Source organism: Paramormyrops kingsleyae, chromosome 2 (assembly GCF_048594095.1).
Source record: "Paramormyrops kingsleyae isolate MSU_618 chromosome 2, PKINGS_0.4, whole genome shotgun sequence".
Taxonomy (NCBI): domain Eukaryota; kingdom Metazoa; phylum Chordata; class Actinopteri; order Osteoglossiformes; family Mormyridae; genus Paramormyrops; species Paramormyrops kingsleyae.
Genome location: NC_132798.1, coordinates 24,445,593 through 24,457,880, shown reverse-complemented (window position 1 = coordinate 24,457,880; position 12,288 = coordinate 24,445,593). Strand labels below are relative to the sequence as shown.

Here is a 12,288-nt window from a genome sequence, read left to right as displayed (position 1 = left end):
AAAATACAGCTGGTATATTCACACACACACACATATATGACAGTGTGCCTATACCCAGACAGGGAGCTTAATGCAAAGGCTCCTACCCTGTGTATATCTATAGAAATAAAGCTGGTATATTCACACACACACACATATATGACAGTGTGCCTATACCCAGACAGGGAGCTTAATGCAAAGGCTCCTACCCTGTGTATATCTATAGAAATAAAGCTGGTATATTCACACACACACACACACATATATGACAGTGTGCCTATACCCAGACAGGGAGCTTAATGCAAAGGCTCCTACCCTGTATATCTATATAGAGCCTTAACAGCACTAAGAACCTAACTGTGGGTCAGTTCTATATCTGATAAACCTGCAGTCATGAAAAAACAGTGCAGAATACAAGGGGTGAGGACAGACAAATGGGACAGAGACACAAACTCAGAGGAACATTTGATTAAAAAACGCATTCCTAGGTGTTCACGCCTGCGAGGAGCCAGTCAGTCTCTCAGTGATGCTCAGCAAACCAGTGGCACAGATCAGCACAGATTTTTTATTTGAAGGCTAATCTTACAAGTAATTTAACAAAGACAGCATGGCTACTTTCAGCACGCAGCACGCACAAGCATGCACGCACGCGTGCAAAGACACATACAGTAAAAATAAATTCTGCTGTTTGGCTGGTGCCTGGGGTCTAACATCTGAGCAAAGGAGGGTCATACTGGGTTCACTGCCTCTGCCCAAGTAAGGATGACCACCACATAATATTTAGATTTGATAGATTTTTCCATAGCCCTTAAAGTCATAATTATCTGTTAAACAAACAAACAAACAAAAAAAATGTTTTGCTTAGTGTTATTCTGTGTGGGTCACTGATATAAGGACTTCAGTGTTCGGCTTGGTGATCGAACTCATTTCCATAATTACACACGATACTAAATATCATCAGAGTTCAGCAGGAGGACAATTATGTAGAGGGGGGGAGTCAGCTTCGTGAGGGAGGGGGGGTGATGAGCCGGCGAGGCACAGAGCAATGATTCCTAAACAAAAATATATATATATCATCTAACCAAGCTACCGCAAATAGTTAATATCAAACTACTGTGCTATGACGGTGTGTCTTGGTATTTCAACACGTCTTTATGAAAATGTCAGGCTCATCTGCGGGCCTGTGCAGACTGGGGATCAGTGGTGTGGATATAAAGACAGAAGACAAAGCATGTCAAGATCTTAAAAGTAACAATACAAAAAGTTACTGCAGCTGGAATAGGCAGGTAGAGGGGCGCCCTGACCTGACTGCGGTCTAAGCATGCCGACGACTGATCCCCTCTGCAGGACAGCAGGGCGACACCTTGCAGTCACACCCCATAGAAAAATACCCTGGTGATTTGCATAAGAGTGTCACCGACTGGCAGCCAAATGCACGGGGGAAGCAGGGGACGCTGAACCTGAACAGTGTCCCCATGTTTACTGCTAGAGTGTGTTTAATGCATGCTCCCCAAATATGCCCATAAAGAAATAAATGCTTCTCTGTGAACCTGTACTGTGCATGTGTGCATATCTGTGTGTGTATGGTTGTGTATATGTGGTGCGTCATTTAAAACTGAATACAGTACAAATATCTAAACAGGCTGGGAAAATGTATACATGTTGTCTTATAGTCAAATTAATAGTGGACAATCTTCTCTATTGAAAAAGGACAGTAGTACACCTCACTGATCCTAGAACAGCAACTCCTGAGTTAGTCAGGTAGCTCTACAAAATGTTCGTTTAGCAAAGGTCCCAGTTTAGCTGCCGCTGCTGTTGCCACGGTGATGACTTGACGCAGGGCTTCTTCGGCACGCAGCGGGGCCGTCCGTGAGGATCCGGGGCTCCGTATCGCAGAGGGGCTGAAGGCGCCCTCCAGCCCAGGGCACGTCCCTGATGGAGGACAGCGCCCCCTCTGCTGACCGACGGCACGGCATTCCCTCGCCGGGTCGCGTGCGTGTGTGGGAACTGACGCAGAATTTAAAGCGGGGAAATAAAAATGGAAACCAAAAGATGAAGAGCAACCTGGGGTGTATAAGAAGGAAGATTAATGGCATGCCTGTGTGGTCTGCGGGGGGCTGGAGTAATCGTGAGCGACGCTGAGGATGAATGCCTTGGGATGGGGGGCGTGTGCAGGAGTCTCAGAGCACCTACATCTCAGTGTGTCCAAAGGGACACCTGCGTATGTGTGTGTGTGTGTGTTTATGCTAACGTCCGCACTTTACCTTACTGTGTGTGTGTATACCCGCATACACACTGCAGTACATCTACAGGCATGCTCAGTTGGTAAGTGCATCCATTTGGTGTGTATGCATGTGTGTGTGTCTGCGTGTATTTGCTTGTACCTGTGTGTGGGTCTTTGTATCAGTGTGTATCTGTGTTTATGTGGGTGTGTGTTTGTATGCATCTGTGTCTCTGTGTGTGTTTGTGTGTAACTGTGCATATTTGTATCCGTGTACGTGTGTGTATCTGTGTATATCTGTATCTGTCTATCTGATGTGTGTGTACTGTGTATGTGATGTGCGTCTGATGTGTATGTGATGTGTGTGTATTGTGTATGTGATGTGTGTCTGATGTGTATGTGATGTGTGTGTGGGCAGCAGCGGCAGTGGCTATGACGCAGTGGAGCTGCTCGGGTTCCAGCCCATCTGGTAGGCCCTCTCCAACGTGCGCTTGCAGTCCTGCATCACCGTGCTGAAGACGATGTGTGGATACTGTTGGACCAAACGCTCCACCGTCTCTTCGTTCACCTGCCGAGACAAAGGGCAACGACACGGGGCCAATTAGTCTCAGCAGCGGCCAAGTTAAACCCAAGATGGTCGCACGTTGTCAAGTGGCCCTCGTCGTCTGCGGCCCGGGAGACGTGACAGCGCTGCGGGGGGAGAGGGGACGGGAGCCTGCGATGTTCTCATGGATAATTAGCCCATCGGAGGGGGACGTGATTGAAATTCCTTCTGTCGATACTTTCACACAACAATCAGCCTTCAGGATGAACGGCGCTCAGCAGAGGGAGGCAGGATAATCTAAACTGATTCACGGCTGAGCACAACAAACGTGAAATTAACTGCATTTTTCAAAAATCCTCCCTAAATCCCACAAACGGCCTTTAGAAGTAAATCCAATACATGAAGGTATGAAGCGGCCAACCAAGCATTTTCCCTGGGGTGGTATTTAAGGTGTAGTAGAACGTTGAACACCATGTCCCACTCCTTCTCCCGTTGCGGAATCAGTGAGAAACACAAACAGTGATGGACAACCAAGCCTGTCCAACAGGAGGCCTGCTGACAGCTTCCCTCGTCTCCATCAGCAACAGGAAGCTGCCTATCCCGGTGGATCCCCTCCTGTCTGACTTCTGTAAGGACACTCTCCTTCCCCCAGCCCGTTCCCTGAAGCTGCACCCTCACCTTCACTCTGCGCCTATAGCCACCTGAGTCCCCTATCCGCCCTGGGAGCCCCACAACTCTGCTAAACGCCACAAGACGCTGCACAAGGCGAGACCCAAACGTTGCCGCCGCTACCATATTAGCAGAACGATAACTCTGTGAGAAAACAAGTATAATTAAGGCCACCATTAAAGGTATTTACAGTATTTTCCCACAGGAAAAAAAGCCATGTGGCTGACTTAAATATGAATAAATACGAGAGTAAATCCAACTAGCAGCATTTCGCATTAATAACTGGCTATTATATTCCGCTTACTGCTGACAGTGGCCTGAAAACAGATATTAGGCCTAAATTTAAAAAACGATTTTCAAATTAACATCAAGTTTAAAGAAAGATGTCGTTCTGCTGAGAGACCATTACTTTGATCATTAGCTATTCGAGCAGCGAGTAAACACATCCAATAAAAACAGGCCTTAATCAAAGCTCTAAATCACTCACTAATTGCATGTTGAAGGAACAATAAATGATTTGACAGGGAGTTCATAAAACACGGCTTGATGTATTTGGTTTAAATCTGTTATTGGCTTCCAAAAAGCAAAATGAGTTTTAAAAAAATAAAATAGATCTCATCAGCTTATGGAAAATTTGTCTGGATCCAGCCTGAAGACTACATTTTTTGTTTTGTTTTGTTTTTTTAAAACACTTGATATGTGCCCACTCTGTATCCCACAAGGAAATTCCCCTCTGTTCACATTTCAAATTGTCCAAGTGTTCACAAAAGCTGAATACATTTACATAGATTTACTTAGAAAACACTTCTGTCCGAAGAGAGAAAAGGCTGGGGGTCACAGTGCAGGGTCAGCCAGCATACGGCACCTCTGCGGTTGAGGTTAATGGCCTGGCTCAAGGGCCCAGTGGTGACACGATTACACTGCTGGTCGTGGGATTCGAACCCATGACCTTCCGGACATGGGTACAGACCCCCTCACCCCCTGAGCGACACTCTGCCTGAATAAATAATGACTATTAGGGGTGTTGAATCGCAGATTCCCCCCCACCAAAATAATGTAGCATTTCCTTGTGTTTGAATTTTTTCTGTACAGATCAGTAGTTGACCTTTTGACACTTTTACACTGGCAAGTTCTCCCTGTTTAATAATAATAAAAATGAATGTTCTAAAATTTGACTGTTTTTGTATTCCGTTAGCAGTGTTCAATTAAGTATTTATGGTAATATTTGTGATTTTTTTTTTCCTGTGAATTCAAAAAAAGGGTTTAATTTAGGTTATCAAAATAATCAAATTATGATGGGAATTTCCAATGCATTGAATCATATACTCAATAAATGTAATCGGACTGAATTGCTGTGGCACCAAAAAATTTACACCCCTAATGACTATTACTATTCTTATTACTTACCTAACATTTTTAAATGATTATACATGGAGGTTCTGGATTAGAAATCCTAGACATACAATAGCAGAGTGCATGCTGGGAATCTTACATACCTGCATGTATGACCACACCGAGCCTGTGCTTCAACCCAACACCCTACATGGAAAACATGAGAAACCAAACACTCGTTCAGCACTACCATAGACAGGGGTGGCAGCATGGCACAGGGCGGACAAGTGTGACAGGCCGCAAAAACAGAAACAGCAAAGATTTTATATATATATATCCCAGCCACATGAATCCTCTCCTGATATCTTGCAGGATTTCAGTGCCATCTACACCCTTTCCATCTTGAAGAAATGTACTTTTCTGATCACAACGTCTCCTTAATACCACCTGACAACTAAACGCTGTGCTTAGCAAAGGTGTGGGGGCTGGCAGTGAGGGGGTCATATCGAGATAAAGATGGGGTGCCGGTCTTAATGCCAAGATGGCAGCCGGATCTGGTCCTGGAGCGTGCAAATCCGCAGGAACATGATGACTGACTGTTCCGAGCGTGGATTCAGACTAGCGCCCCAATGACGTAACAACGTAACGCACAGAACACGACATGGGATGAAAAAAAGACAAACATGGTGCACAGCGTGCGCCTGTGTACTAACGCTGCAGAAAGAAATGGGATAAAGAATCCACAGGGAACTAGAGAAATAAATAAATAAAAATGTGATCTGACACATTACAGCGGAGACGTTAGTGCAAGACGGCGCACGAGAGGAGCTTCATCTGGCTGGCAGTTCAGAAGTTCACAACACGGCCCTCAACGGATCTGCCCTCCAACAGAGCCGTCTGCCTGCCAAGGGGGTTAGAGAAACACGGCACGCTCTGCGAAGTCAAGCGTCAAGCCAGCGTTTGTGGGAAAGCCTAAACTAAACAGACAGCCCCAGAGCATAATGAAGAACACTGCGCCTGCTTATCGCGCAGGGCCCGTCGTCAGGAACACGCAAGGAACATGAACCCCGCGATCTTTCTAAGACCGAGCAGACCTCGAGGCTTCCTTCCCAGTATCCCTCTCCAGCCTAGAGAGGATCGGAATGCTGGGACAAAGTACACGTCGGATTAGGCATCAAAGAACCTGGGGTTAGACAATGGAAATTTATGACCCCCTGCAAACAGCCTAAAAAGCGTCTTTAAAGGTTCCACACTGATAACCACGAGTATTTCCTCCCGCATGATAAGCAGCCCCCAGCACCAGCCCCCAGCACACACTTCAGGCACAGATACATGGTTCTAGGCGATGCTGAGCATGGCCCCACTGCGGGTGGATTTATTGTGCCGGTTCCCTAAGCAGGACTCGACACTGCCAATGCGGGGCCCGTCTGGCGAGTCTGCGCTACATCACCACGTCGGCAAAGTCAAACCGAGATTTGCTGGACGGCTCTCATTCGTCACCCGTCCTGTCAAAGCCGGCCCTGACAGGTGGGGGGAGGGAGGATTGGGGCCCGGGGAGTCGGAGCAAGGAGACAAATGTTCCCCTCACCAGCGGTACGAGAAAAGGCACCTGAAAGGACACTTTTCACAGCTCACACGTCACCTGACAGGTGATGTAATCATGCAGCAGAAGCTGCCTTTGATAGAGAGGACCTGGCCGCCGTGAAGAGGGCAACTTTAATTAATAAAACCAAAAAAAAAAGTGAAAAATTTGACTTAAGTTTGATAAAGTCAGGAAGGGAAAAAAAAAAAAATCAAATTGAAGTGTGATAGATTATCAGCGAGGTGGGGGTCGACGGGGAGGGCTGGGCCGTGCTACTGAGCAGAGCAGTACAGTCCCTCCTAATCGCGTTCTGGGAAGGAGGCTCAGGCTAGTGCACAGGAGCCGCTGCCCTCGGCCACCCGGACAAGAACAGACTGCGGCCACATGACCCAGCCGGATCGCAAACGTCCAATCAGACGGAGGGAGCCCACTGCAGCCTCATTTACTGTCACTGTTTACCGCTGTCTGAAAACCACGCACGACAGCGATGACATCAGCCCAGGCAACACCTCCCAGCGGCAGGCTGGGTCTTTAATCTATAGCACTACCCCGCTTTTACGTTCCTCTACTTGCATTCCGCATAATTAGCCAAATCAGAAAAGGGCAATAATTAAAGGCGGTTTTGCTGTGAACTGCTCGCTCACTAAAAAGCCAGATCACTAATCCCAACAGCAGGAAAAGTGCAATTTGCGTCTGGAGGAGAAACACCATTCCCTCTCCTCTCTCACTCTCTTTAAACTTCCCGGCATCAAAGCTTAATATCCAGGGTGCCCCCGTTCCCCAGGGGGCCGAACAATTTAAATAAGGATAAAGCCGCCGTCCGCTGAAAGTGGAAATCCAGAATAAGCGGTTCTTCGTCGGGGTGGATTCCTGTTCTCCCTGGGGATGATGGGTGCTGGGAAACACCCCCCCACCAGACTGGGTTTAACTTCATTAGGGACGGGGAATGAGAGGTATGACGGGCCTCGACTGCGGCCTGCACGGAAGGCAAAACTGACGTGTTTCCTAATCTGCGCAAATCGTTCAGCCTGCAGGTCAAATTTGCACTGCGAGTCAGTTTCTTGATGTGTGACGTAATCAACAGCATCCCTTCTGGGATATGAAAGTATAAAAAGATGGACAATCCCTCGTTAACTCACATTAAAGGAGCAGAGCCAGGGCTCAGCCATGTTTCCTCAAGGTGCCGAAGCCGCTGTGCGGAGCTCTTCCTCGGGGGGATGCAGTGGACACCCCCCCCAGCCGGGGCGTTAGCGGGTAACACGCATGACCTCGGAGGGCACCATGCAGTCTGAACACACGGGAATCAGAGTCCTGCACTGCCATGCTTCTCTTAGTGCTGTGGGATGGGGGGCCAGGGTGTCAGAACAACTTTTAAAATCTTAAAATCCTGCTGGGGGAGTGATCAAGAAGCAATTACGGCACTTTTAAAAACGCGGATCGATGTGCCGTCTCCAAACTCCGGATGAAAATTAAGACGGAGCAGCACTCTGCGAAATTGCTCCATCATCTGTCATGGCGTTCCCGAGGTTGGGGGGGGGGGGAGGGGGGGGGCGATCCAAGCTGATGTAAACAGGAAAACAGGCACAGATGCACAGTCATGATGTCGGTGTTAAGGTCGGCAGCAGCGAGTTTTACTGTCACTGAAGAGAGAGGGGTTAGGGGGAAAAGTCAGTAATATCTGCTAAATAAAATACACGTCAGAAAGGGAAAGGAAAGGAGTGGGTGGGCAGCTGTTCTCTCAGCGCCACCAACAGACCTGCGCGCAAGAAGGGAAATAATGGAGGCAAAAATCAATGGGCGACACCACGGGCCTGTGAGCCCAGGGCCAAGGGGCCACGACATGCCAACGACGGCCATGCGGGCATCCACCCTCTGAACACTTATCCGGGTCACACGTGGGTGGCGTGACACACACACAGCTTTGTAATTATATCTTCGTGGGGACTCTCCATTCATTTCTACGGGGAAAACTCTAATCCCAACATGACGACCTTAACCCCTACCCAGCCCTAACCTTACCCAAAAGTAACCAAACTAAATTCAAGACTTCTGACATTTTTAGTTTTTTTGATTGCATTCACAGATCTTTGTGGGGACCTGAAAAATGGTCCCCACAACTTCAAAATAACAGGTTTTTATTACATTGTGGGGAACATTTGGTCTCCACAATGTAATATAAACATAATCCACACACACACACACACATATATATATATGAAAACACAAAACATTAATCATTCATAACATTCACAATACACACATACACATTATATAGTTTCTCAATTTATAGCTTTATTTCCTAATTCAGCCCACACATTTCCTATTAAATAATTTCAGATGTCAACAACATGAATTGTGCTGATCTAGTGGTTGAGGGGATTTCAGCACTCATTAATATGACATGACTAATGTCTGATTTAACGCTCCGTACAACGTTCACTAAAAATACAGCTGTGTGATTTATCGCAACGTATCATTTGCAGATCAGCGGCGTTCAGCGGCTTCGCGAGTCCTGCACACCTCCGTGCTTCACGCACGGAACATTCTGGTACTGTCAGGGCACCTAGCGCCAATGCATCAACAGCAGAGTCCAACAGAATCGCAGTGTGCTGTTTCACAAAGGCTTGTTTGGGTCTTACTTACGGCAGCCCATATGCCTCGGGGACACCACGCTCTGCTCTGTACACGGGCTCTGCTGACACCGTAATGTCCCTCCCTGCCCACTCATATGCGTCAATCCGCCGTGTGCCGGTTCCTGGGTCACTACAGTACCACTCCTACACCTTCTCCATCTAGCCATTACATGTAGGTTGGTCTGAGATGCGGAGATGCCTCCAATATTAGCAGAACATCCCAATAAGAAACATCTGGGGTTAAAATTAAACGTTCCATTGCTACACAGATGGTAATAATGAATGGCACCACAGCGAGTGGAAAAGCGACACAAAGCCCACGCCAGTCGTATGGGTCTGTCCTTGCAGCTACACTAAATATTTAGTACTGTTTGTTTTTAATTCATTTATCTGATGTTTTCATCCAAAGCAACTTACAGCAGAGGGAACGATTACAATTTATAAGTGCACCTGGGGATTTGAACCCACAACCTCTGCATTGTTAGTGCAATGCTGTACTTTATGAGCTACAGGAGAAAAGGCTTCTGTTAAAGCAAACCGATCCCCGCGCAACGCGGGACGCCATTGAAGACGCAGTAACGGCAAACAGTCGGGATCCCGTCCGGCTCACGGGGGCCAGACCGACTGCAGAGCGAGGGAACAATCCACTGGCAGATACACTGCGCCCCTCCCACTGCGAAAGGCCGTCTCTGTGATCCACTAACGTCAGGACTGCCATCCGAGCTAAGCGACAGAGCCTCAAGAGGGTCATGGCCAGGCCCGGATCATTCCACACATACTCTAACGGAAGCACGTGCCCACTGACACTCCTGTCATTCCTATGGAGAAATATTTAGCGCTTCCCGGTTTTGCTGCCTGGCTTGCGGACCACAGGCGGCAGCCTCCAGCTTCACAGGAATGCCAGCGAGCATTTTGATCTGCTCCTGGGATACTCCATGCTGTTTCGGAACAGCGAGACTCCGGGCGAGCCTGAAGATTAGAGATGGGAATGAAGTGAAGCTTCCATTATGAGCCACGGTATGTGGGGGGGGGGGGGACGAGGAAATGCATGCAGCCGAGGCTAAACCAGACATCACACCGATCCAGACACCGCGGGCTTTCAGTGCCGAGGCACAAAGCTCACCTGATGACATCAGACATCTGCTGCAAATAAAACACTGAGGTGGAGGCACATGACATCTTCTGCTGCTTAACAGAGTGAACCCGACACCACTGCTGAGTAATGTTCCCCGTTTAAGCGACCGGTCTGACGACTTAAGGCATCCGAAGAGCTGTGGGCCTCAGCTGTGACTCGGAGACCATGTCGGCCCTCCGGGACGTGGTCAGCACAGCGCCGATGCTCCGCTGGAGTGTCTCTCTGTCTCACATCTGCTGCCTTCCTTGTGTGATGTCATTAACTGCTTTGGGGGAGGCTTTTACACCAAGTCAATCGTGCTTCACAGAAATACTCGTAAACGAATCCCCCCTCCCTTTATTATCACGACACACCCCCAAACATGTTGCACACATGTACGCACAAACCCACACACCAGCAAGACGGCCCAGGCTAAGCTCGTTTTAAGGTAATTACACCAAGCACACTTCAACTCAACTGATGAAAAAACCACCACACCACCCAAGGACCTACACAGACACAAAAAGTCATTTATTCCACTAATTGGATTCTTATTACTTTACTCTGTAACACTAGGCCCAAGCCACAAATGTAATTGTATCAGGTAAAGCTGACAAGAATTTAGCCATATGTTACAGGCTTTTAGCCATGACAGGCAATACGTTAAGTTTGTCGGTGCCTAGTGCCAGTTCAGGGGCACACAAAGGTCAGCCGACATCGCCGTCTGAGATAAACACGGCGAAAAGAAGTGTCTATGGATGAGCCGTGTGTTTACATCACAGCTAAGCAATTTCAGAGGGAGCCCAGGAATGGAAGCCATTTATACACGGGTGGGTACATTTTCACCTATTCAGTGTGGAATTTTTATTTTTTTTTTTTAAAAAAGAGGAAGAAAGAAAAAAGAAAGACAGAAAGGCTTAAACTTTAGGCTGACAATTCAGGAAAGCTGCCCGAGGAGAGAATGCGACAAGGGAGGAAGTCCAGCCGTCACACATGCTCTCCATATGGAACGAGTTAAAGGCATCGCATTCTGAGGCTGTTGCGCTAAATCCTGCACTTTCTGACATGAGCACACCAACGCTCAAAGGGAGGCCTGCCAGAGCAACATGCCCCAGGAATTACTCACGGCACGTCAAGGTGAGTGACTGATCGTATATTCTCAACGTGTCAGAAACTTCAAAAAAAAAAAAAAAAAAAAAAAAAGAAAACCTTGACACGTAAATCTGACTCTGATTAAGTGGCAGTGGGCCTACAGAAAAAAGGGGAGCTGAATAAACTAAACAAGTAATTATTCCCCCTGATTCGCACTTCACTTTTCATCGACACCAAGAAAGGAGGGAAATAAAGCGCTTTTCTGAAACATGGAAAAGAGTGACATTTGCACAAAGAGCACTGCTCAACTTAAACATCTCCATCCTGTTGGAAAATCACATTACATTTTCACCCCGCCGTTCAGGCCTGCTTGGAAAACAGAGGTTTGTTTGTTAACTAAATGCAAGGGGGGCTGACGTTAAATGCTTTAAGTCAGGCCTGCTCACTGCCATGAACTTTGGCACTGGGATGTGATTTTCAATGTTATTCAGCCTGAAAATAAACCAACAATGAAGCCAAGTGAGACTAAACCTTGGACGGAGACATTTCAGGACGAGAGAGGGATTATGAGCTCTAAAGCTTATGCTGTGTGCTGTACACTGCTCCTAAGAATCAGGGCTATGCGCAAAAATAATACTAATAATACAACTTACTCAGCAAAACACGTGTTAAAAGATGGGTCTGGGGGTAAGACCACTGAGAAAACAGCTTCTGATATCAGAAAATTACTCTCTGAGGTACATGGTGCAGATGACCCTGAGAACGAGGACTTTAGTTAATCCACATCAGCTAGAAGAACCTAAGACACTTAGGCTTCGGAGGAGAATTTTAATTCTCCTCCGAAATCCCCACGAGTAAGGCGATTCGGAATCTAATGTCACTCGTCTGGGCCTGTCACTGTGTAAGTAGAGCTGACCCTGTACGGCAAAGGAAGGCTACTGCCTCGCAGAGGGTCAGACCTCCACTCACAAGGGAAGCTACTGTAAACTTCTTACAAACCACCCGCCCAGCGGGGGCGGGGGGGGGGGGGGGGTGGGGGGAGGAATGACAGCGCGGGACAGATGGGGTCAAGAGAGACAGCGGGCACTGGGGCCACGGGATGAAGCCAGGATTCGGAGGGAC

General features: G+C 47.6%; 1 protein-coding gene across 2 annotated transcripts in view; it reads right to left on the bottom strand.

Annotated features, from left to right (window-relative positions):
- Positions 1-524: 524 nt before the first annotated feature.
- Positions 525-12,288, bottom strand: part of fbxl17 (F-box and leucine-rich repeat protein 17) — a 210,546-nt gene continuing 198,782 nt past the window's right edge. The window contains exons 10-11 of one of the 2 annotated variants that reach the window (XM_072708315.1): positions 2,586-2,768; positions 525-2,541 (exon numbers count right to left, since the gene is read on the bottom strand). In XM_072708315.1, the coding sequence (XP_072564416.1) occupies positions 2,631-2,768 (138 nt within the window). In that variant the 3' untranslated portion in view covers positions 525-2,541; positions 2,586-2,630. Of the gene's footprint in view, positions 2,769-12,288 lie in introns of both variants that reach the window. The other variant, XM_023803000.2, reaches the window with a different exon arrangement.